The 26,804-nt window shown below is 35.3% G+C and overlaps 2 protein-coding genes and 2 long non-coding RNA genes across 6 annotated transcripts; 2 read left to right on the top strand and 2 right to left on the bottom strand.

Moving 5' to 3' along the window:
- Positions 1 to 3,459: 3,459 nt before the first annotated feature.
- LOC128284309 (uncharacterized) lies at positions 3,460 to 3,999 on the top strand. Its single transcript, XR_008274705.1, has 2 exons — positions 3,460 to 3,584; positions 3,738 to 3,999. It is a non-coding gene; the product is annotated as an uncharacterized LOC128284309 (long non-coding RNA).
- On the bottom strand, positions 3,909 to 4,877 carry LOC128284308 (uncharacterized). 2 transcript variants are annotated; one of them, XR_008274703.1, is made up of 3 exons: positions 4,755 to 4,877; positions 4,406 to 4,622; positions 3,909 to 4,303 (listed from the first exon to the last, which is right to left on the bottom strand). It is a non-coding gene; the product is annotated as an uncharacterized LOC128284308 (long non-coding RNA). The 2 variants fall into 2 exon arrangements; XR_008274704.1 differs by having other exon boundaries at positions 4,406 to 4,619.
- A 5,572-nt stretch (positions 4,878 to 10,449) lies between these two features.
- Positions 10,450 to 14,370, top strand: LOC108474043 (uncharacterized). 2 transcript variants are annotated; one of them, XM_017775922.2, is made up of 9 exons: positions 10,450 to 10,595; positions 10,950 to 11,139; positions 11,251 to 12,265; positions 13,004 to 13,071; positions 13,161 to 13,225; positions 13,393 to 13,496; positions 13,637 to 13,709; positions 13,793 to 13,973; positions 14,093 to 14,370. In XM_017775922.2, the coding sequence occupies exons 2-9, from the start codon at positions 10,953 to 10,955 to the stop codon at positions 14,176 to 14,178; spliced, it is 1,779 nt and encodes a 592-aa protein (XP_017631411.1). In that variant the 5' UTR covers positions 10,450 to 10,595; positions 10,950 to 10,952; the 3' UTR covers positions 14,179 to 14,370. The 2 variants fall into 2 exon arrangements, with proteins under 2 accessions (XP_017631411.1, XP_017631410.1); XM_017775921.2 differs by having other exon boundaries at positions 10,944 to 11,139.
- Positions 14,074 to 16,411, bottom strand: LOC108474044 (protein FAF-like, chloroplastic). The gene has a single exon (XM_017775923.2). The coding sequence runs from the start codon at positions 16,101 to 16,103 to the stop codon at positions 15,084 to 15,086; it is 1,020 nt and encodes a 339-aa protein (XP_017631412.1). The 5' UTR covers positions 16,104 to 16,411; the 3' UTR covers positions 14,074 to 15,083.
- Positions 16,412 to 26,804: the final 10,393 nt, after the last annotated feature.

The raw sequence follows: 26,804 nt of genomic DNA, 5'->3' as shown, positions 1-26,804 counted from the left end.
CAGGAAAAAAATTTGGTACCTTATGTTACAAGACCTTAGGGTGATAATCAGTTTGAGGAGTTGGACACTAGTAAGCATTTTATCCATCTCCTCTGTTAAAATAGATGTCGATAATGGTAATAGAATAATCGCAAAAATAAAGAAAAATAAGAATAAACAGATTTTACGTGGAAACCCTTTCGGGAAAAAACCAAGGGCAGCGCAGAAGAAATTCACTAATGTTGAAAAACGAATGATCCAATAGGAGTTTTGACTACATTTATTTAAAAGTTGAAAAACCTTATTCCAATCAATGTCAAATAGAAATAGTGTAGTTCTTTACGGATTCTACTTGTGCAGCATGGTCCATACTGTGAGGGCCAGATTCTACATAGATCCCTTTGTTTTACCACATATTTCTTTAATAAGGATTTGGGTCATACAACTTTAACAATCTCTACATTGACACGAATTCTCAATGAACAAGTTCTCCACCTCTTCCACAAAACCTTTAAAGGGGTATTCTTCAACAATGAACACCAACCAAGTTTAAGCAATGCCCAAACTTGGTTATAAGAAGTGACTTAGTCATCATATCTATAGGATTATCAAGAGTATAATTAGGCCATGTTAAATACCATTGAAGTTTCTAAGTGTGTATGGATGATAGAGGGTGACTAAAGGCTTGGAAAATAGCCTTAAAAAGGTCCACACGGGTAGACACACGGGCATGTGTCTAGGCCGTGTGTGACACACGGTCAGCTCCCATGGGTGTGTTGCCTGGTCGTGTGTCCCCTCTACTTAAAAATTTTAGGTCAATTTGCATGGTAGTAAACACATGGGTAGAGACACGACCGTGTGTCTCAACCGTGTGGAGGACACGGCCTAGCCCACGGGCGTGTGCCTTAAAATGAATGATGAGGTCATAAACAAAATGTCCGGGTTTTTGGATACTGGTGACAACACGAGCGTGTCTAGGCCGTGTGAGGGACACGAGCGTGTCTAGGCCGTGTAAGGGACACGGGCCAGGGACACGAATGTGTGCTTGGCCGTATGAAAATCCATGTAGGTTCAAAATGAAAAATAAATCCAAATAATTTAACACAAGTGGGACACACGGACGTGTGCTTTGCCTCCACACGGGTGTGTGAGGCATAACCCTAGTAATTTTTTTAAAATTTTCTATAGTTCTCGGTTTAGCTCCAGATCGCTTTTAATGTATATTTTGGACCTTGTAGGTCCATAATCGAGACACTATGATGTTGTTTAGTTGGTTTTAAATTAGAATGAAGTTTTATAACCCGTATTTTCTGAAATGTTTGAGTATGTATCCGGTAACGCCTCGTACCTTGTCCCGGTCTCAGGTACGGGTAAGGGGTGTTACATGAACTTACCTGGTTAAGATAGCAAACAAACAACTCTTTAAGGACTAATCTGCAATTTTTGTTATCTCATTGATTATCTTCAATTTGGTTTAATTTCTAATCTATTCAATAATTTAATTCAATTTATCAATTCCAACCCTTTTATTTCATCCAATTATAAACATATATCAACTCAATTTAATTATTTGACTGCCCCTAAAATTTTGCATTTTATTCAATTTAGCCCATAAAATCGAACTTACTATTTCTTCCAAATTTGAACTCCAAATTTTAAACCCACTTCAATTATGTCCATTTACAGCCTCCTATTATCAAAAATTAAAAAAATTATACCAATTTTAATATATTCACAATTCGGTCCTTAACTCAAAACTAACAAAATTTAATTAAAAATTAATTTTATTTCATTACTAAGCTTCAAAATCTACTATAAACATTCAAAAACTTCAAATAATATCAATGAAAACTTTTTAAATCTTTGATAGTTTTGAAAATGAAGGTATGGGTTAATTGGACCTAGTTGCAATCGTCTCAAAAATATATAATTTACAAGAAATAAGCTTGAAAAACATACCATGGATAAGAAATGAAGCTTGACTGATTTTTATAAGGTTTCAACCATGGAGTTTCGGTTGTAAAAAAGAAGAAATAAAGAACATGAAAATTTTATCACCTTTTATATTTGTTCATTCCTTTATTTAATTACTAAAATGCCATTAACTATTCATATTTTTAATCTAAAAGACACATGCTTACCGTCCACTGGCTTGACTATGGTTAAATTTCCATAAAGATCTATTCAATTATGATTTTGTACTTAATTAACTCTTTTAAGACAATAGTGATTAATTTTTGCAATTTTTACGATTTATTTTTTTTCTTTAATTAACTATTCAAACATCAAAATTAATAGAGCAAATTTCAATCCACTTATACTACAACTCTGTAAATATTTAATAAAAATATTTATTAGCTTGATCTATGAAAATGACGTCTCGATATCTCATTTTCGATAATCATTGACCTTTGTTACGCATTACTTGTACCTTGACTAACCGACTAATTTAATAAAATCAGTGAAACCACATTTTATTATAACACTATTTTTAACTCATAAATATTAAATAGATAATATTTACTGACTTAATCATCAAAATTGTGGTATCAAAACCACTGTTTCTGACACCACTAAAAAACGAACTGTTATAGGTAAATTGTAGAATATTTAGGTAGAGATCAATATGTATATCCAATCCAAATCGTATTGTAAAAATTTCATAGCTACTACAACATGATATTCGTGTATATATATATATCCGATCCAAATCGTTTTATAAAAGTTCCATAGCTACTACAATATGATATTGGTCCCATTTAGATGATTGATTTTAAAGTCATGTTAGCTTCATACAAGGTGAAAAGGGTACACTAACCTGAAAAAGTTGTGTAGATTATTATTTATTTTTTTTGTTTGATTTGAGTGGAATGTAATTATCATGTGGTTTCAATGTTTGGGTTAATGAAAAGTTTTGTATTTAAAAAAGAAAAAAATCTTAGTACATATAATTTCTGTGTAAAGAATTATCTTTTCATAAATCAGTATGCATTTGAAAAATAATGCAACTAAACTATTTAGTTGGAAAATAAATATATAAGAAAACATGGATAATTAAGAAATTTATCTCAGTGTCGAGATCAGAAGAGATAGTGGAGAAAGACGACGACTAAAACATATCAGAGGCTAGATCTAATATTCTTTTATGTTATTTAATATGGACTTTTGATGGGGATTTAAGTGATTAACTTAAAAATTTTGTACTTTTTAAAGGGACTAAAATAATAACTTTTTTGTAGGTCAAGTCAGCAATTGTTAATAGTTTAATGGTTGAGTGATATTTTAGTTAATTTTTTAAAAACAATGACTAAATTAACCAAAAAAAATTTTATAGTGATCAAAATAAGAATACAATATTTTAGAGTAATATTTGATGTAATTTAGGGAAGATAAAATTAAGCACCAAAATAATAATGTTGTTGTGGAAGTCGGTTCCAAGAATCAAGTAACAAATTCATTTTCCTTCTTTTTTTTTTATTTGTTTTATCAAAGCTTAAGTTTCAAACGGGTGAAAATCCTACAGCAACACTAAATTCACGATATAATTACAACATGCTTAAATTCATTGAGACATTTCAACAAACATTAAACAGGCATTGTGTTTGGTATTTTTTATTTATTTACATTTTTACTGCTTGTGCTAACCCCCTCAACACTTGCACACAAACACAATGATTATGATATTTTTTGTTTGGAAGAAAATCCATTGTTGGTTAATTGTTACTTACCATTTTTTTTTTAATTTGCTTTTGCTACAGGTTTTTGTTTATTGGGCAAGAAGTAGAGTCATTGGCTTTGATAAAAGAAACAACCATTTGGCAAGACTTGTTTCAAATTGACGTTTCGAATGAGTAATTTCAAATGGTTTGCCAAGATGTGAAGCTACAATAGAATAAATATTAGCGTGAAGAGCTTCTCACTCAAAGTGGTTTGCTTGTAATAAGATTATCTTAATAAGAGTATGAATTACTTTATTGACACCTCCATAATCTAATGGAATGATAAAGATTCAAAATAAAATTGTAGCATTAAACAATCATGAAGGGTTATACCAAATTCAATAATAAAAGAACATAAATTTTGTAATGCTTCGACCACCAATAAGTAATCCGATTGATTAGAAGTGACTTTAACTAAGAGGGACAATCATCTAGGCCATTCATGGTACAACCAGCCCATCACTCCAGCCGATGTAGCTTTAACAACATGGCCTCGAGAATCCTGAATGACAGCGGCATACCCCACACCTGCTCATTGAAAATATCTTGAGAAAGGGTGGTTTTTCTTCACCAACTACTCCTATATCCTGCTGCTCCCTTGTAGACTAAACCTTGGCATAAAATCCAAAACAAAGAAACAATGAGTACCTAAAGGAATAAAATAGAATATTTAAAGGTAAATTAAAAGAATATAAAATAGTACATACCTTCATTGAAAGCAAATGTTGGGATAGTGCTGTTAAGGTCATTGTGCCAATGTCCCGTACCGTTTCCGTCTTCTAATCTTTCCACCAATGGCGTCTTTAAAACTCCATTTCAAAATATCTCCAACTCAGGACAACCACTCAGTATTAGTAAGAATGGTCACTTGACCAAAAGCTCTTAAGTTGCGGTAGATTCACAAGCTCCAAACTTTTCAACCTGCTGAAGATAATGTCAGCTACTGTTTCCTTCATTGAAATGCAGTTAATTATCGTTAACACTTAAAGTTGGGCTATACCCTGTACTGCTAAACATATATCTAAGTATTTCATTCCTTTGCAATTACACACATACAAATTGGTGAGATCTTGAAACACTGCTGAGGATGACCCTAAGCTCATCAGGTTGTCACATTTGTAAACTTCAAGAGTTCCAAGCTTGGGTAGAATGTGGTCTACTCGTACGTCTTTCTTCCGTAAACAATCTTTTAGATAATCAAGACCTCCTAAGTTTATTTTTTTTAGGGGTAAATTTCACTAACAGTCTCTCAACTTTGAGGTACTTAACAAAATAGTCACCTTGGCTTCATTTCAATCACTCAACTTTTAAAAAGTGACAAAATAGTCCTTTTTGCCATTTTCTGTTACAGACGTAATGGTAAAGTGATGTGGCAGATGACGGCGTCCAGCTGGCCAGTTAGCATCAAATTAAACAGCCATATCAGTAGCAATTTAGGGTTTATATAGTAAAATAATAAGAGAAGAAGATGAAGAAGAAGAAGAAGAAGGAGAAAGAGAAAAAATGGAGATACTTGGAGATAAAACAGATGAAAAACAGGTTCCCTCCTCTATAAATCCTATTAGACTTCAATTTCCCTTTTCATAAATCTTTGGGTATTTATGGTGGAAATCAATTTCAATTTCCCCTTTCATAAATTGTGACTTACCCCAAATTTTACTCTGTTTTCATCCACTAATTTAACAACATCAGCACCAATTTAAGGTTTAAGAAGAGAAAAATAAGAAGAAGAGAAGAAGGAGGAGGAGAAAAAATAGAGATGCCTCCAATGAGGCTTATGGTCTCTCATTGTTATCACCGAAACTGCAGACAAATTATGTTATCTGCACAAATACACACATCCCTTGAAACTAGAGGTGTGTATGGGCCGGGCCGGGCTAGGTTCGAGCTAGGCCCATAAAAAATTTTCACTTTGTTTTCAAGGCAGGGTCTGCCCTTACCAAATATGGGCCTAGAAATTTGTCCAAGCCCTACCGGAAAAAATAGTAGGCCATATTAAATTTTTTTGCTTTTTTATTAAATAAAAAATTTAAAATATAATAAATCAAATACATTTAAAATCATAAAACAAATATTAAAACAAAAACAAATAAAAAATGAGACTAAAATAATTCTTAAAATAATACATAAATTAAAAATATAATAAAAAGTAATTATATTAAAATTGAAAAATTAAAACAAATTAGAACTAAATTAAGAACCAAATTATATTAATAACAAAAGTTTTACAATATCAAAATAACATTAAAACAACAAAAAAGTAAAGTCAAAGTACTAAAGTTACTTAAAATTAAAAATAAAAAATTTTAAAAGTAATTTAATATTAAAATCGGTCGAGTAAATGCCAGCCCTCGTCAAAAAATCTTACAGGGGCCCACTGCTTTCTAAACGGGCCTCGTTTTTTGTCCAAGCCCATTTTTCGGGCCTATATTTTTACCCAAACCCTCCCATTTTTCGGGCGGGCCTTCGGGCTGGGCCGGGCTGCCCGGCCCATGCACACCTCTACTTGAAACCCAATCCACTATTTTTTTCAAAGAAAAAAAAAACATATGTTTGATGAAACTTTATTACCTACTCTGCATCCTTTACATTGTTTAAACCCTTTTATGGTTTTGCATAAACTAATTTGGGAATGTATTGAATCACTTTCTCCCTTATTTGGTTTATTTCTTGTTTGCAGTAACTTTGAAGAACGATTTTAATGGAGGAGGTACCGTTTTTGACTAAGTTACAGTGGATGAAAACAGAGTAAGATTTGGGGTAAGTTGTTTGATGCTAGAAAAAGACAGGGATCGAGCCAACAATCATGCAGTTGAAGACGGACCGGCAGGTGAAGCTGTCGCCTCTGGGTTGGAGACAAAAATCAAAATCTAAAAATTTCTGGAGAATGATGGAGGTTTCGTTGGAACAAAGCTGCTGGTGCAATCTCTAATTTTATTCCATCAACTTGAAGTTTATTACTCTTGGAGCGAGAGATAAAGTTTCCCTTTTCCCTCTTCCTTCTTCCACCCTCAACTATGGCTTCCTTAACCTCTCTCAAAAGATCCTCACCCTCCATCCTCCATCTCTCCTCCATCTATTAACGCCTCCAAATCTGCCAATTTTTATCATTGCCTCTCATCAACGCTTCAAACATCTAGTCTAATAACAAAAAGGATTCCATTGATAGCTCCTTCCTCAAATGGATCGCGGTCAGTTCGAGTTTCGGCTTGGTTTGCTGGTACTTGATTTTAGCTTCGGATCGGAGTACTGATTTTTTTAATGAGCAATTTTTATCTTTCGCTGATTGGTCAACGAAAACTGCTGAATCCGCCGTTGATGGCTCAGAGAACGCATTTCGTAAACTAGCGCTCCCTGATTATAGTGTTGCAATGGTTGAGGAGTAAGCTTCTAAAATCGTTCTTGATGGTGGTGCGAGGAGCTCTAGCGAAGAAAAGAGAGTTTTACGGTAGCGGTTACGGACAAAGTTTTGCCATTGGACGATATTGGAATCAGATCTTGGGTGGAATTCGATTGGATTTCCACAATAGCAAACTGGAATCACTCCAAGCATTTCCATTTTTTCTCTTCTCCTTCTTCTTCTTCTCCTTCTTCTTCTTCTTCTTCTTCTTCTTCTTTTTCTTCTTCTTCTTCTTCTTCTTCTTCTTCTTCTTCTTCTTCTTCTTTTTCTTCTCTCTATTATTAAGGGTTTGCAGACATCCAACGTGGCAAGTTAACTGACCATATCAGCTAATTAACTTGCCACATCAGCTGTCCCGTTAAAACATTAACGGAATCTGTTAATCGGTGACTGTTTTGTCACTTTTTTATAACGTTAGTGATTGTTTTGTTATTTTTTAAAAGTTGAGTGACTGAAATGAAACTTAGGTGACTGTTCTGTTGGCTACCCCAAAGTTGAGTGACTGTTGGTGTAATTTACCCTTTTTTTAATTGTCGATAAAGTTGGAGCAGCATACATCTCCTTATTACTAGTATCTCCTTCCATATAGAATAGCTCTTTGATTTCACAAGAATGCAACTTCTTCAAATTTTCCTCTTCTAAAGTGCAATCTTCATAATTTTCACTTCATCCAAATTTAAATCTTCACTTTTCTTTATCAACCTCTTAATTCCACGATCCAAATCATAAATGCTTGTGGTTAGCCAGAGTTTTAGGGTTCTTGAATATTAGGAGCTTCAAAGCATTGCCATTTCTCTCTTGGGAAAATCATGTAATTCCAACTTTTGCAACTCTTGACAGAAGTCCTTTGGTGTAGCCTTGGCATTCGAAATTTGAATTTCTAATTTGGACAAATGAGACAATGTGTTGAGTTCAGCAAGAGAAGCACTAATTTGTTTATTCCAGCTTTTTCAACTTCCTATTGAATAAAAGTGACACCCCATATATAAATCTTCTAATCTTGACAGACTTGATAAGATATCGGGTGAAATTATTTTGAGTTTGGTACAACCACTTACATCTAACAACTTTATCTTCACCAGTTGCCCGATTTCCTTGGGTACAATTTTGATATTAGATTCTATAAAGCTAAGGGTTTCTACTCTCTTGACCCATCCAATAATGGTTATATTATCTCCCAATTCACATTGGTCAAGGTGCAATGTATTGAGGCTTGTTAGGAGATCAATTGATGAAGGTAAAGAGAAAAATGCATACGAATCAAAACTAAGATTTTAAGATTTGTTGCTTCCTTGAAGAAGTCAGTTGACAATATCTGGGAAAGTTGCTTGCTGTATATAGGGACAAGAAGAAGCCACGGACAATTCAACTAGTCAGGAAGCTTGGTGATGATAGGACACAACAAACAAATCTTGTTGCATATTTTCATTGATTCTCCATCTAGCCAATCTCTTATAACATCCTCCTCTACTAAAGGTAAACACCTAATTATTCTTTGAAGCGACTGATTTGACGAGAATATAAGTAAGATCATGCGCATCACAGTACTCCTCATTGGTACTATTACCATCAAGCAACAAACAAGATCTTTGCGGGTACTCATCATTGTTCACAACCTACCTCGTGCTTCTTTCAAAGTGTTGACACCATTAATTAAACCCAAACCAAATGCATATCTCAATAAGTCTTCAATTGTAGTATGCTACAAAGGTTGAAAGTCCGTTTAAGACCATCACCTTGTAAATGATTGTAGCTAAACTCTATAGCCGAGTACCCATTAGTAGGTATCTCGACGATTTTTTCTGAGGAGGGCCTTTGTAGTTTTCGTAAAGCATCATTCCAAACAAATACGCTCTTATTTTGCAATGCCCTTCTAACTGTTGCAATGCAAAGCGATAATCTTGCACATTATTTGGCTTCCTCAAATGCAATAGGTTAGAGCTCAACACTTTCAACACAGTCCCTAACCATCTTTTTTTTTAAGGAAAAAAACTCCCAAGCTTCTTCGTGTCTTTGTAGCATCCATCTCATCTCTTAGAACATTTTGATCTTTTGACGTCAACAATATCGTGCATCTTTATGTTGACTTCCAAATGGAATTTCGACTTCCTCTAGATCTAGTTTCTTCAAAATATCATCTAAAATTATAAGTACTTTCTTCTCATTCATTAACCTTTCACATAATCTATAGCCTCTTACAATCGTACTCTTTTCTTCAATCTTTAAAACCAAGAGCATTACTATTTGATCTTGGATTTTCTGAATGTTAGGAGTTGGAGATACAATGGCCATAACCACCAAATCCAATAACTTATCTTCTTGGACTTGTCTGGAAACTTTTTTGACTAGTAATGTTTTGCCCACACTAGGCATCTCCTACACTCCAATCATGATCACAATAGAATCTTGTAGTTGCCCTATGATATAGTTGAGTAACTTTTATTTTGAGGCATCAACTCCATTAAGAAAATCATTAAAATACCTTTTTTTTTAATCTTAATTTCATACATATTACATATGTGTCACTATTATTAGTTTCAAACCAGATGTTTTGTCTCTACTAAATTTAAACCCTTGATTGAGTTGATATTACGAGTTAATTAGATATCAACTCAGTTGGAGAAATGACTAGAATACCATTTTATTTTAATTTCGTACATACAACATATGTATTATTATTAGTTTAAAGTCATATATTTTATTATTTATTGAATGTTACTTTTAATGCACATATATATATATATTCTAAATGTGTTATTTTCACACCTACATGCATGTAATACAATTATTTATTTATTAAAATTGCCAACATTTTATCAAATAAAATAGATTATTTATGCGATTAGTCATTGTACTATGCATAAGTTTTGAATATAGCCCATGTACATTAATTTGGTCATTTTTAGTCTTTGTACTTCTCAAATTTTGAAATTTTAGTCCAAACTAAATAGTAGTTTATTAAATTCATTAAGTTGGGTTATGCCCAAAATCTTATGTTGGAGACAAATTACTCATAAAAAAACAATTAATGGATTTAATCATCATGGTTTGTGTCAAGATTAGAATTTCAAAATTTGAAAAGTACAAGGATTAAGAATGACCAAATTGAAAAACATGAATTGAATCTACAACTCTACAAAAAGTATATGACTAATAACAAAATTTAACTGGACGGATTTTTATTGCTACTATTTGGGTTAGGACAAAAATATTAAAATTTCAAAAATGTGGACTAAAAGTGACCAATTCAAAAAGTATAGGGATTAAGTATGATTAAATTAAAATATAAGGACTAAATTCATAAAACGTGCATATTACAAGGATTACTAGCAGAATTTAACCATAAAATTATATATCCGATTTTTTTTTTGAATTTTCCTTTGAAAATTCCCGGCCGACTTTTCTTCCCCTAATTTATCCCTCTCGTCTTCCTCCGGTTCCCGACCCAAGTCCTCCCTTGCCTTCCAAGTTTCCGATCGAAGAAGAAATTAAATAAGGTAATTTTTAAAACCCTAAACCTAAGTTGAAGATTTGATTTCTGCTTGAGTCATGAGTTTTATCTGGTTTCTGCCTCTGCATCTCTATGCTATATTTGATTTTCTGTTTTCGATCCTACTGTTACTATATCTCATCTCTCTGTTTACGTTATTAGGAAGGAGATTTTTATATATTTAAAGGTATCGATTTAGCCGAAATAGCGGTTAACGTAGGTATTGATGTGAAATTTGTTCACACTGCTTTGAGTTCTACAGCGGTGGTGGACGGCGCCGTTAATGCGAAATGCCGACCGTGAAACATCTACGCCACTGCTATTTGAATCCCTACTAATAATTGTATTTGGGCAGGGGCAGCCAATGGCGAGTTCTTTGAAAGAATACCTAAAAAGATACGAGACCAAAAACGAAGAAGAGGAGCAGAAGAAGAAAAGGAAGAAAAAGAAGAAAACTAAACCCGAATCATCAGGTGTTCTAGTGGTGGATGAAGATCCAGTGTGGCAGAAACCTGTTAATCTCGAAGAAGATGAGGGCAATGATTCACCTGGTTAGTTTAAAAGTTAATTCTTAAATGTTCTTATATTTAATTATTATTTATTTTCAGTTTAATGAATTTATAGTTGTTAGTTATTGATTATGAACTTTATTGTTTACCTAGATGAGAAGCCACTAGTGGATGAAGATATAGAAGTAAAAAGAATGAAAAGGCTAGAGCAGATTAGGTTGAGGAGGGGCTACAATGCCATTGCCGAAGATGGTAGTGGTTGGGTCTCGCTTTCTCCTAAACACGCTAATACAGTGGATCCTAATTCTGATATTTCCCCTCCTCGTAGGCAGCGGACACGAAATGACACACCTTCTCCAGAACCTGGGTTGAGGCACTCAAACTCTGAAATAGAAGCTAAGGATTTGTCACCTCCGAGAAAACCACGTTCCCCTGGTTTGAAATCTGATTTGTCACCGCCAAGGAGAAGTAGGGCTCATAATGAGACAACATTAACAAGAGAAGATTCTGATTTGTCACCTCCTAGCAGGAGGCCAGCTCGGGCTGGTTCACCAGAACCTCGACTTAAGGCTTCTAGAGGTGGTACTGATTTATCTCCTCCTTGGAAGCGGAGGGTTAGGAATGGCACACCCTCACCAGAACCTTTAGTAAACAGAGCAGATGGTACTGATTTATCTCCTCCTAGGAAACATAGGGTTCGGAATGACACACCTTCACCAGAACCTTTAGTAAACCGAACAGATGGTACTGATTTATCTCCTCCAAGGAAACGGAGGGTTCGGAATGACACACCTTCACCAGAACCTTTAGCAAACAGAGCAGGTGCTGATCTGTCACCACCTCGGAAACGAAGGGCGAGAAATGATACACCTTCACCAAAACGGAGGGTGAAGCCTTTGAGAGAAGGTGCTGATAGTGATATGTCACCTCCACAGCAAAGGTCAAGACGCCGACATACACAATCACCTGAGCCTGATATGTCCCCACCTAGACAATCTCATGCCCAAACATCTGAGCTTGTTCATGATTCGGATCTCTCCCCTCCAAGGAAAAGTAGGAGGGAATCAACTGGTCCTGCTTCTTTGAAACAGCAATCCAAAACTGGTTTAATTTCTGGCAGTGATATTCGAGAAGAAATTTCAAAAACGAAGAAGGATGATTGGTTAAGGTACGTATTCTGTTTAACTATTCTGATATAATTCATTTTCAGAAATCCTCTTAGCATTCTGCATTTTTCATCCTTGAATTATTAATAGAAATGGGGTAAATTATAGGTACTCACCAATAGATGCCGATCCTCGAGTTCAGTTATAGACGTTAGCCTATTTTGTTTTTAGACAAATTGCAGAGGCTGCTTTCTTTTTGGTTGCAGTAATTATTACATGTGGCCATCCTTTATGTAGTAACCTGGTGTAGGAACTTATGGCTTATTCCATGAGTAAATTGGTAAAAATACCTATGTTGATGAAATGAGAGAGAGGTGTAATATACAATTGCATGCAAGCTAAGGAGCAAAGTTCTCCAGTTTTATTCTTTTACTTTGGATGGCAACATGATATATATGATTATAAATGCTAAAACAGTCAAAATTGACTTCATGTAACTTCCAATTTGATTCTATCTTGTGTTCTTGCATACTTAGAGCTTCTTTTGCTAGCTGAGGGAAGTCATTGATGTGTTGTTAGGAAACCAGAACTCTTTCCTAACTTTAACCCGTGAACCCTCCAAACACAAACACCAAACACAGAACATAATCCAATAATCTTTATTGCCAGCAACAAATCAGATAAGTTTTACAACACAACAACAATGGAAATAGAACGCTCTTATTTAATCAGTGTCCTTTTAGTTGGTTTGGTTCCTGCAATACATTTAATTTCTTTTTGTCTGGTCTTTGGTTTATTAGGTTTAAGGAGATGGATCCATCTGTAAGCGGACGAGGTGCTGAGCCTGTATTTCGTGATAAGACAAAAGGTGAATGACGAGCCACTTTTAGGATACATCTACTTGAAATCTTATGTATATTTGCGTCTGGCTCAGACATCCCTTATGAATTCTTGCAGGGGAGCGCATATCAAAAGAAGAGTACCTTAAGTCAAAACGAAAAGGAGGAGAAGAAAAGCCCAAGGTACAACATGGAAATTTTGCTGTAGAGTGCATAATTGCCTTTATTTATTTATTTATTTTCATTTTGATCATTGTAGCCAATTCTAGTGCTGCATGTCTGGTAAGCATTAGTTTACTTTGATCTTAGCGAGGAAATAATTAATAGTCTGGTATTATGTTGTTAATCAGGAGAAAGAGTTGGAATGGGGCAAAGGCTTAGCGCAAAAACGTGAAGCTGAGACTAGGTTGCAAGAATTAGAACTCGAGAAGAGTAAACCATTTGCTCGAACAAGGTAAGATAACAAATTCTAAACAATGTTCTGAGCTGTAATCATTGTACATATTACTTCACTGTATCTTCTGCTTGATTTAGATTACTTTGTCTTTATTTTGCTGCATGTAGCAATTTTATATTTACAACTTGTACTTGCAGGGATGACCCAGAGCTCGACAATATGTTGAAGGATCGACTAAGATGGGGTGATCCTATGGCTCATTTGGTCAAGGTAAATTAACCATTTGTTTGTTGCTGATGGGAATTCAGGTAGTTTAACACTAAAGTTGACATTTTTTTAATAATATTTTGTAGAAAAAACAACCTGAGCTGGTTCTTAAAGACCTAGGGGATGCTGAGAGAATGAAAGAGTCGGGGTTCGTAGTTCCTCAAGATATTCCCCCGCATAGTTGGATAGTAAGAAAACTAGATGCTGCACCAAATCGTTATGGTATAAGACCAGGAAGACATTGGGACGGAGTCGATCGTAGTAATGGTAAATTCATTTTTTATTTATAGAAAAAAAATTCTAAATCCCAAGTTGATTCTCATTATAATACATTGTCAAAAAATGATGGAAAATTCTAATCAGCTGCTGCTCTGCATCTTGTGTAGGTTTTGAGAAGAAAATGTTCACCAAATTAAACGAGAAACGGGCAACGGAAAGGGAGGCGTATCTCTGGTCTGTATCCGACATGTGATTCAACACTCCACAGCAGACTTTTTAAGTGAGAAATTAAGTATGCTGAAATTGAGAAATTATTTGCTTCATGCTTTTGTGCCAATTTTAAATTATAACAAATCAATGGTTTTGATCCATGATAATTGACTCAGTGAGTCTTGACTGGTGTATTATCATTTCAAATCAATTTTCATCAACTTTTGGGTGTCAATTTTATAGGTTTCGTGCTTCCATAAGCTATGATTTTGGCTTCCATATTCTTTGCTTCTGCTTTAATGTCAATTCACAAAGAGTCGCTATCCGTTACTTTCTTCAATTGATTATTGGGGAAATTAAGTGCGTCTCAATGAACTGTGCCCAACTCAATTCAACTGAGTTCTCCCTAAAGGGGAATAATAGGGTGGAAATCATTGATGCACCAAACACATTTGTTGCCACTTTTATTGCCATACTTCAAGCTGTACAACACATAATAAGCTTATTTTAATATATATGTACACATAAATTTGTACCCATGGTTACATGAGTACACATTCACTATATATAAATATTCTACTATCAGTTTAAGCAAAAAAGGATTTGGGTACTTTTGGTATTCAACAATTTTCTTAGAAAAATAAAAGATGAAAGTTCCAGAATTTTTTTAATTCTAGAAATGAAAGAAAATAAAGTGTCAAATTATTATCATTATCATTATTATTTACTCAGTGCTGACGCCTGGAGATTACCCATCCGTCACCTCCTAATTTCGTCGAGACACATCATGCTTCTTCTGTCTCTGCTAAACACTAACCCAACGTACTATGAAACATCGATCTTCCTCAACTAAACACCTTAACACATAACATTTATCAAGCTCGTCTTTTTTATTCTTTATTTTCACCTTTAACCATTTTCTAACAGTAATCCCATCTCTTTGGTTATTTACCTTATGGAGACACATGGCTGCCTCCACACATGCAAGCTATGATGGTCATTCATATGATGATGTTGACGATGATGATAATCATTATGAAGATGGCTCACAACCATCTCATGACATCTTCTCGAACCTTTTCCATTCACTCTATACTTCCATACTTCTTCAACCTTCATCTCTTCTTCTTCTTCTTCTTGCAAATCAAGTACTTCCTGTTCTTGTTCTTCTTGATTTATCTCTTCATTTTCTTCTTCTTCTTCTTCCTCTTCTTGGTTGATATTAGAGCAAACATCACTGCTAACAAGATGCAATCTCAAGCGACCATTTTGCCTGACAGAACGTAAAATCTCTGGCCTTTGTATTTTAACTTCAGTTAACTCCAACCTCCCATTTTCCCTTACAGGCTTTAGGTAAAAACAAGGCTGACCGTTTTGGTTCAATGAAGATAGTGGTGGTGGAAACTTCATATGACTCCTCCCTTCCCTCCTTTTCCTAATCCTCCACCTATTATTATCCCTAATTTCATCTTCACAAAGCTTCACATGTTTATAACCATTACTCCTATCATCAACATCACCATCATCTCTTTCATAACAACTCTCAAACCCTAAGCTCTCTGTACATGACATAAGTCCATCAATCCCAGCACCACCACCCATATCATCTATAAATCCTATGCCACCAGGGTCTTTCTTTTTTGGTGGTGATGTTGATGGCATTGAAATAGTTTTAGTATTGTGCAAGTGTAATAAGGATGACTCAATAACATTGGGATTGGATTCGTTGGCACTGATCAACCCTAACCCACATTTGGAAACAGGAGGAGGAGAAACCATATTTGTATTTGATAAACCTAGAAAAGAGTGGACAATTTTCTTACAAAAGTAGTACTTGTTCAACATGAATTGTGAATAATAATAATAACAATAAAAGTAACAATAAGGCATGATGAGTTTCAATGCTAAAAGAAAGAGGGAGAAATAGATGAGAGAGGGAAGAAGGAGATGGGAGGAACAAAGGGTCATATGAAAAATTATTGGAAAAATAGATTGGGGTGGTGGTGTTGTTTATTGATGAGAAATGATGTGATAATAAAAATGAAAAATGAAGAAGAGAGAGAGGAGGAGATGAGGGTATTAATAAAAAGAAAATAACATCCTCACGCCAAAGATAGATAGGGAAAGAGAAAAACAAAAAAGGAAAGGGGAAGGGAGGGTTTGGGTATGGGTATGGTGAATTGTGAGCAGTAGTGTGATGGAGTAAACGGTGCCGGGTCTCACGAATCTTGCCCTTCCCCTTATTCACTAACCTCTAACCATATTTTCTTTTATTTATTTCATTTTCTCTTTATATATAAAACTAAATTGCATCATCTTTTTCTTCTTTTTAGAGAGAAAAAATGGACTTAATGTATCATTTTTTTAGTCTCCTTATGTTGTTTTAAATTTTCAACCCATAGTTTTTCACATAATTTGTGGTATATATTTGTATTGGCAAAGTTGCCAAGTGTTAGACTTAACAATGCATGCATTTCATTTTGTCATCTAGGTATTCTTTTTTTTTTTTGTCAATATCCTACATAAAATATTCTTCGATTTTTCTTTAGAACTATGTTAAAGGATAAACCATCTTTGTAAGAATGCCATGTATGGCAATGTTTTTCTTCCACATGGAGAACATGTCACTTCACATGTCATTATAGAAAAACATAAATTTAAAAATTCTAATTAAAATAAAATTTCAAAATATAATAAGAAAATCCAAAACCTTATCCTTTTTGTTGTTCTTTTAAAATTTTATTTATTGATACTAAAAATCCTTTTTATTTTCTCTCTTATTCATCCCTTTCTATTCTACTCATCCAACTTTTTGTAAAATTCAAACATTCAAAGAAAGATATATTCTCGATTTTTCAAGTATGTTGTCATCTACCTCTTAGTCTTCATTTTTGTCACTTGACTCTTTTAGGAAAACATCCCAAACTCTTTCATTGGGGTTCTTATTGGGACTCAATCCCTCCCTTGTTGCATTAGTTTTGGTTATTTTTGGTGTAGTTGTTTGGGTTCTTGTGTAAGTATTCTTTCACTTGATTAATTCCATTATATTATAAAAATAATTCACCTTTGTTCTCTTTGGATATTCTACAAACACACATAAGTTTGTTTGTGAGTCAAACTTTCTAATTTATTAGGCACATTATTCAGCATATTGCACATGGTTTGCAGTGCATATCCCAAACATATATTGAAAGTTTGCAAATAATTTAACATTGAATGAACCATGTTTAGCAACATTTTATTCCTTCTATCAGTAGCGTTATTTTGTTTGTGGAGATTAGACATAGCTAACTGAGAAAGAATTTCATTCTTAATAAAGTATTCTAAAAATTCTTAGATAAATATTCTCATCTTATTTATATTAGAGTGCTTTAATGAATAAATTTAATTGTTTCTCTACTTTTACACAAAACTCTTAAAATTTATCAAAAATTTCGCTCTTGCGGTGTATTAGATAAACATATTCATATATGAAATAACCATCTATGAAAGTTATGTAATATTCATAACTTCCTCACGTACTAATGTTTATGGGGCCACATATATTAGTTAAAACTATCAAAGTAAATATATACTTCTCTTAGTGCTTCAACTATCATAATGTACCCATCCTTGGTCTAGCTAAAGGTTCTTATCATGTAGACTTCTCATTTCCCTGAACCCTAGCAAAGAAACAAAAACATTATTAGTGGCTACAGAACCAATGACTTAATTGTCTTTTGAGTCTTCCATTAAACAAGTTTCAATAATAAAGAGTTATTACCTTTCTTCCCTCTCGAGACTAGGTAGTTTACGTACCTTTTACAATAAGTTCTAAAATGCCATTTTTTTACTGCAGATTAAACATTTGGATTTGTGTTGTTGCCACTCAGAATGAGTTAGTTTCATTTCCATTCTTTGTAACTATTTTCGTTCAATTTGTTTTTAGTAAGAATGTTAATGATAAGAGCTGGTGCCTTTTCAAATTGAAACATAAAATTGCCATAAATTAATTATCTTTGCATGAAACAAATATTCCATCTAATTTAACGACTTAAAAGCATATTAAATGATGCATGCTTCTTACTTTAAAACCTTTACAATATATGTAGTTCGTTGCAATGATAATTTTCACACCTATTAAATTATGTTATCGTTGGGGAATCATCATCAATTAGTAAGAGCATGAAATTCTATTCAATTAATATGTGAATCTAAAACCAAAAGAATACATACATATTAACAATTGTTTCAATTTTATCACTAATTAAAATAGTCTTGAATGTACAAACATTAGATCAACATCCATTATCATATGTTCTATTTGAGTCATTGTGGGACAACCTCTCGTAGAATCATACATGAATAGTTGTCCATTCAAAGAAAATTTCACCTAATGAGCCTATATGATAAGACTTGTCGTAGGATGCAATCAAGGTAAAATTGACTCGAAGTGTTTTCATGTTATCACCTAAAGACTATTAATAAAGGCTATGTGTAACACCGCAATACTCGACCCAATTGCCAGATCCGAGTTATGATGTGTCAAATTCATTACCGGAGCAACTATGAACAACTTTACTTAATTTATACTATTAAATGAGCAAATTCAGCTCATTCATGCATACCATACAAAATACCACAAAATTTGAGTCTTGTTCAAGCTTACGAAAGCTCTAAAACTAACCTAAGGTTACAATAGGACCAAATTGTAAGAATTTCAAAATATAGAGTTAATGTCGTGACATCAGGGGATTCCTCATCATAGTGCAACATACTAAGTATGTCTCGTCGTAGCGATCAAAGTCGGCATCGCGCCGTGACATGACAACTTGACTCATCGCAACGACAGATATTCGATGTCGCAACATGACATACCGACTTCAAATGATCAAGTTTTGGTACTTGTTTGCAAAAACCTAAAAATTTATAATTTCAATTTCAATTATATGATCAACCAATTCTATATCTCAAATAAATTAGTATTGCCTAAATGTACCATTTATCCAACTCAAACAATTAATCAAATTCAACATTTTTTCAAGTTATTCATTGAACAAAGTTTCATTTATATACATATGCATATTAGCACTTAACCAAATAGACCATTCATGTATCACAAAATATACCTAACCCAAAAATTATGACGTTTATAACTTATATAAATAACATATGGCCAAATCGAACTATGAAATTTTGACTCAACCTAGGTACATATTGTATAACCAACAAAAGAAACTATACAAACATGGTTTAGTCTAGGCTCCTCGTCTAGATGTTGAATTCGATGCTCGAAACATCGATACGAACCTAACCTATGCACGAAAAATAAAAATGTACGTTGAGCGATAGAGCTTAGTGGTATTTCCGTTATTCAAATCTGTTAGAATTAAGTGACCCGAATCCTTATTTAAATAAAATACAGTGATAAAATAAAATAAAAGAAGAATCCATTTAGAATTACACTTCTTTTATTTTATTTTAGAATAAGGTTTTTTAAACCTTATTAAATTCCATCTATTTGATATTAATTAGAATAAGGTGTTTTAATCTTACTAGAATATGTCTTTACAAGCCTATAAATAGACATAGTCTATTCCTCTTGTAAAAAAATTTGAATTCGACATAGAGAATTTTCTTCTCCTCTGCCCGTGGTTTTTTCCCGAAAGGGTTTCCACGTAAAATTTATGTGTCATTCATTTTATTTTATTTTATTTTTTTAGAAATTGGTATCAGAGCTTCTGGGTTGTTCATCTCGATCACAGTAATGGCGTCGTTGAAGTATGAAATTCCGCTGTTGGATCGCAACACTAGATTTGCGTTGTGGCAGATTAAGATGCAAGCAGTTCTTGCGCAGATGGATCTGGAGGATGCCCTGCTAGGGATAGATAAGATGCCTAAACTTTAACAGATGAAGAGAAGAAGCGTAAGGATCAAAAGGCGTTAACACAATTACATCTGCATTTATCCAACGAAATTTTGTAGGATGTGATGAAAGAGAAGATCGCCGCTGCATTATGGAAGAAGCTAGAACAAATATGTATGTCCAAAACTCTAACAAGCAAGTCGCATATGAAGCAGCGTCTTTATACTCATCGTTTGGAGGAAGGTACGTCCGTACACGAACACTTAACAGTGTTTAAAGAAATTCTCTCAAACTTAGAGGCCATGGAGGTTCAGTATGATAAGAAAGATCTAGGGTTGATTCTACCTTGTTCGTTGCCCCCGTCTTATTCAACCTTTAGAGACACGATTTTATATAGTCGCGAGTCTCTCACAGTTGATGAGGTTTATGATTCTTTGACCTTGTATGATAAGATGAAACATCTTGTGTTTAAACCCGACTCTCAGGGAGAGGGTCTCATTGTTCGTGGGAGACAAGATCGAAATGCTGATGATAATCATGGAATGACACAAGAACAGAATCCTGGCAGTAAAACTAATGGTAGATCAAAGTCTTCAAACAGAGGTAAAACTTGTAACTTCTGCAAGAAGAAAGGGTACATTAAATCTGAGTGCTATAAGCTACAGAACAAGATTAAGAGGGAGGCTGCGAACCAAAAAGGAAAACAACTAGAAAATTCCAGTGAAGCTGATATTGTAGAAGACTACAGCAATACAACTTACGAAATAGTGTCTGAAAGGGTTGTTTTGATGGGAAATAATGCTTCGTGTAAAATCGTAAGTGTTGGAACAATTAAAATTAAGATGTTTGATGGAGTTGTCAGAACACTTAGTGACGTGAGACATGTTCCAGAATTGAAGAGAAATTTAATTTCTTTAAGTACTCTTGATTCAAAAGGGTACAGATATATAGCTGAAAGTGGGGTTTTAAAGATTTCCAAAGGTTCTCTTGTTGTGATGAAAGGGCAAAGAAAGACTGCCAAGTTATTTGTTTTGCAAGGTTCTACTGTTATTGGTGATGCAGCTGTCTCTTCCTCTTCCTTGTCAGATGATGATATTACAAAACTTTGCATATGCACCTAGGGCATATGAGTGAGAATGGCATGATAGAATTGAGCAAAAGAGGACTTCTTAATGGGCAAGGAATTTGCAAACTAAATTTCTACGAGCACTGTGTTTTTGTGAAGAAAAAGAGAGTTCGATTTACCAGAGGAATCCATAACACGAAGGGAACGTTGGAGTATATTCATTCTGATCTGTGGGGGCCATCCAGAATGCCTTCGAGAGGTGGAGCTAATTATATGCTAACCTTTATTGATGATTTTTCCAGAAAAGTTTGGGCTTTCTTCCTGAAGCAGAAAAGTGATGTGTTTTCCGCATTTACGTCTTGAAAAATTATGATTGAAAAACAGACGAGAAAATAAATAAAATACCTCCACACAGACAATGGCTTAGAGTTCTGTTTTGATGAGTTTAATAGATTGTCCAAGTCAGAAGGGATCGTGAGACACTTGACAGTTCGTCATACTTCATAGCAAAATGGTGTTGCAGAACGAATGAACAGAACGATAATGAAAAAGGTTCGATGTATGTTGTCAAATGCCAACTTACCGAAGTCGTTTTGGGCAGAAGCAGCCTTTACTATATTTTTTTGATCAACCGATCTCCATCCGTTGCCATTGAGAAAAAGACTCCACAAGAGGTATGGTTTGGTAATCCTGCTAATTATTCTGATTTAAAGATCTTTGGGTGTCCTACGTATGCTCATGTTGATAATGGAAAATTGGAACTGAGATCCATTAAATGTGTTTTTCTTGGTTATAAAGCTGGTGTAAAAGGGTATAAGTTATGGTGTCCTGAAAATAGAAAAGTTGTGATTAGCAGAGATGTTGTTTTTGACGAAACTGCTATGCTACCTAACTTATCTCTTAAAGACTCTTCCAATAAAGAAAATCAAAAGCAGGTGGAGTATCAGATTAATACAGAGTCGACTACTCAAGCCAGTACAAAAATTGAGAATAGAGTTGCTTCTTCACCGCAATACTCTATCGCCAAAAACAGAACTAGAAGAGAAATTAAACCTCCAAAGAAGTATGCCGACGCTGATCTAGTTGCTTATGCTTTAAATGTGGCTAAAGATATAGATGCGAATCAAGAGCCATCTAATTATTCTGAGGCAGTTAGCTGTGAAGACTCAGAAAAGTGGATGTTTGCTATGTAAGAGGAGATGGAATCACTCCACAAAAATAGAACGTGGGATTTTGTGAAACTTCCAAAAGGTAAAAAGGCTATTCGTTGTAAATGGGTGTTTAAAAAGAAAGAAGGGACTCCAAGAGTTGAAGAACCCATATATAAAGCAAGGCTTGTTGCAAAGGGTTACAGTCAAATTCTAAGAGTGGACTTCACAGATGTGTTTTCTCCAGTTGTTAAGCATAGTTCGATTCGATCTTTGCTTGGTATTGTGGCCATGTATGATTTGGAGCTTGAGTAGTTAGATGTAAAAACTGCATTTTTGCATGGAGAACTTGAGGAGGATATTTACATGCAACAACCAGAGGGTTTTACAGTCTCAGAAAAAGAAGACTATGTTTGCTTGCCGAAAAAGTCCCTTTACGGTTTGAAACAGTCACCAAGACAGTGGTACAAGAGGTTTGATTCCTTTATGACTTCTCATGATTTCAAAAGAAGTAGTTTTGACAGTTGTGTTTACTTTAAGAAAAACAGTGATGGTTCTTTTGTGTATCTTCTTCTTCATGTTGATGACATGTTGATAGCAGCAAAAGATAAATGAGAGATAAGAAAGGTCAAAGCCCAACAAAGTGAAGAATTTGAGATGAAAGATTTAGGACCAGCAAAGAAGATACTTGGTATGGAGATTTTTAGAGATAGAAAAGCAAGTAAATTGTACCAAGTCAGAAGGGGTACATTGAGAAAGTTCTTTGCAGGTTCAATATGCAGAGTGCTAAGCCTGTTAGTACTCCTTTAGCAGCCCATTTCAGACTTTCATCGGCTTTGTCTCCACAATCACATGATGAGATTGAGTACATGTCACATGTTCCATACTCTAGTGCAGTGGGATCTCTTGTAACACCCCAAACCCGGCCCAGACGTTATGGCCGAATCTGACGTGCCACATTGGAGTTGAAAACCCACGTTCCGTTTTAGTGTTTTAAAACCATACATTTTATTGAGTTAACAAAGTGTATGGAAGTGGGCACCGTAGGTATCCGAGATGAAGAGGTGAGCCATGAAGGTCGCTAAGTACCAAGCTCTTTAATTGGATCCAATCCTAGACATGCCCACAACCATAGCCACACTTTGTTATATCGAGTTTAAATTTGTTTAAGTGGACGTCTTTGATAAATCGATTAATCGTGGTGTTGAGATATTTTGAAAACAAGTATCATTTTGAAAACACGCCCTAAGTCTAGCCCATTTGAATAATTATTAACCAATTTTTAAAGTTATTAAAATTAAAATAATTCAAAAGAAATAAAAGGAAAGTTAAAATTGGCCTTATTACAACCCAAAAATAAATAATAATTAAAGGAAATTAAATGAAAACCAACACTTATTTAAAAGCCCAAAGATGATCACCGTGGCCACTCAATCCTCTCCGCCCAAGTCCCCACATCAAGGCTCACTGCAAGGTTAAGGAAAGGGGTGAGTTTGGAAACTCACATGTGCAACAAGCCCTTTCGAGCCCAAAAACAATAATGACTGTTGGGTCTAAGCCCAAATCCAATCTCAACATATCTTGGGCCATAGCCCTTTTCATGTTTCATATTCCATAACACTTTGGTCAAGCCTTTTCATATTTCATATTATCGGGTGAAGCCTTTATCAGAAACAGTATGGCCCTTAGGCCCATTTCAATATCACATATAATTTCAATGAAAGAATGCAACCCATTTGGGAGACTACTCAACCCACCATCCGCTACTCTCCACCCGTACCAACCAACACACCATGTGGGATTAACTCGACCCACCCCGCCATATTTCTCCATCGGCAAAGATAGTTGCTTTATCATATAACCGAGGCCTAGCCTCTTTTAATAATCGGGCAAAAGCCCTTTCAATAATCGGGGCATAAGCCTTTTTATAAGCGGGGCATAAGCCCTTTTGATAACGGGGCATAAGCCCTTTTGATAACTCGGGGCATAAGCCCTTTTCACTTCCTCCATCCATATAAAACCCAACCAATGCAGTTATGATTACATCATGTGCATATCATACATATCATGTGCATATCATACATGTCATGTGCATCTCATACATACCATATTTATCAAAATCCTATGTATTAAAATCATACATAAACCCTAGGGGTATAATGGTCATTTTACCTAGGGGCAAAACGGTCATTTTCATGGTATAAGGGTAATCTCATAATTTTACCAAAATTAGGGTTTCCATGTTCATTAACGATTACTAACAATCCATGGGTGCAAACAAGTGATTACGCCCTTTTTAGCGAAATCGAGTTATTGGGCCTAAAACCCTAATGGGCCCTACTTAGCCAATTTCGTCATCTAGGCCCATTTAGCCTATATTCCATAACGGTTTTAACAGTCTTATCATGCCATATAATGATTTCGTTTTCTACCAATTTTACCCAAATGGGCCCGAAAGCCCAATGGGCCCCACTTGACCCCTCGAGGCCCAACTTACCAAGAACGCCAAAATCACATTCTTACCGTTTCCATCGTTCTCGATCACCATTTCATCGATTCTAACTAACTAGTGAGCGTCATTGCTCATAAGTCCTCGAAATGCCGAATTTGGCATTTTACTTTTCAAAGATTTTATCGCTTTAAGCTATGAAAGGGTTCGTTACACACCGATTTGCGATATTCCTTGACGAGATCTCCTATGCGATTTCTCCTATAATCAATTGTTAAATAGATCAGCTCGCAATAATTGAACCAAATCAAGAACTTTCCAATATTAACACTTACACATTCTACCACCATCCATAATGGCCTTAGGCCCTTACCTTTGTCGCGATTGATGACTAGGCCTAGCTACTCCGTGATCCAAGCTACTCCAAATCGACACTACACCTTGCTGCTCCTTCAATAAATAAACCAAAAATATTAAAAGAAGACCCCATAGAGTCTATGCCCATATTCGCCATCTCCTAAACTTGGAGTTTTGCTTTTGGCCAAAGCTACACTAGGAATCGTTTAGAGTTTGAAAACTTACCACGTCTTTCTCCTCTTGAATCCAGATGTCTAAAAGGTAAAGGAACCGAACGCCAACTATTGAAAAGGAAGAAAAGGTTGCTGGTCACAAAGAATCGGCACCCCTATCTTCATCGATTTGCTTTTTATGACACCGGCAAAAATAGAGATAAGGAAAGAAACAATGGTGAATGGAGGAAATAGTGGGCTGATTTGAAAGAAGAAAAGGAAGAAAATGAATAGGAGGGAGGTAGATTCGGCTGGAAAAGAAAAGAGAGAAAAAGGCTACACACCAAAGAAGAAATCGGCACAACTAAGACCCTAATGCCGAAATTACTAACCTAATGCCCCTTTGCCGAAAATCCCCTCTCCAATCTCCCTTATTCGGCCAACTCTATCTCCCTATCACATCCCTAAAATCTCTCCCTTATCTCTCCTTAATTTATGCATTTGACTTGATCCAACTCTCCTCTTACGTAATCCACTTAAGTTCCAACACTTACCCTTCCCGCACACAAAAATAAATACTCTTATTTGCCAACACAGGGAATCGAACCTAGGTCTTCCTTAAGCTCCACACGCCACCTTTTAGGAGCTTAGTGGCGTCACCCTTGCCACTCTACCAAAGCTCTTTTTGTGATACACTTTACCCACAACTTAATATAAGGGCACCTAGCCAGAACCCCTAACTCCTAAGTCCAAAATTTAAAAAATTCTACCGGGTTTTGGCCAACTCATGGGCCTTCCATAAGCCCATTTACATACCCAAATTATGAATTCCATCATCACATACCAAATTTTAGAAATTTACTTAAAATATCAGGAATCGCGAAAACCCGAAAATCAGGATGTTACAACTCTACCCTCCTTAAAGAAATTTCGGCCTCGAAATTTACCTGGTCCAAACAGTTGAGGGTACTGCTGACGCATTGCCTCTTCGGTCTCCCAGGTAGCTTCTTCCTTGCCATGGTTCCTCCAAAGTACCTTCACCAACGGGACTGACCTCTTTCTCAACACCTTGACATCACGATCAAGTATTTGCACAGGTTCCTCTTCAAAGGTCAAACCGACTGTACCTCAATTTTCGTGAATCGCACGATATGAGTTGGGTCGAACGATATCGCTTTAGCATGGACACATGGAAGACATCGTGAATGCGATCCGATTACGGAGGTAACTCTAGTTGATAAGCCACCGCCCTATCCGCTTAATGATTCGATAAGGTCCAATAAACCGTGGGCTCAACTTACCCTTCTTACCAAATCTCAAGATCTTCTTCCAAGGCGAAACTTTCAAAAAGACCATGTCTCCTACCGCATATTCAATATCCTTACGCTTCAGATCGGCATAAGACTTTTGTCGATCCGCCGCCTCTTTAACCTCTTCCGATTACCTTAATCTTGTCTTCAGATTCGCTACCAACTCGGTCCAAGTATTTGCCTTTCCCCAATTCGCCCAACAAGTAGGCGGCGACACCTTCGCCCATATAGTGCCTCATATGGAGCCATCTGAATACTTGCTTGATAACTGTCGTTATACGCGAACTCCGCTAAGGGCAAATGGTCCTCCCAGCTGCCTTTAAACTCAATAGCACAACCCCT

Source organism: Gossypium arboreum, chromosome 11 (assembly GCF_025698485.1).
Source record: "Gossypium arboreum isolate Shixiya-1 chromosome 11, ASM2569848v2, whole genome shotgun sequence".
Lineage (NCBI taxonomy): Eukaryota > Viridiplantae > Streptophyta > Magnoliopsida > Malvales > Malvaceae > Gossypium > Gossypium arboreum.
This window is presented reverse-complemented; position numbering and strand designations above follow the sequence as displayed.

Coding starts and splice junctions, on each gene's coding strand:
- LOC108474043 (XM_017775922.2), top strand. CDS start 10,953: ATGGCGAGTTCTTTGAAAGAATACCTAAAAAGATACGAGACCAAAAAC. Junction 13,710..13,792: donor CTATGGCTCATTTGGTCAAG/GTAAATTAACCA, acceptor AATATTTTGTAG/AAAAAACAACCTGAGCTGGT. Junction 13,974..14,092: donor CGGAGTCGATCGTAGTAATG/GTAAATTCATTT, acceptor CATCTTGTGTAG/GTTTTGAGAAGAAAATGTTC.
- LOC108474044 (XM_017775923.2), bottom strand. CDS start 16,103: ATGACCCTTTGTTCCTCCCATCTCCTTCTTCCCTCTCTCATCTATTTC.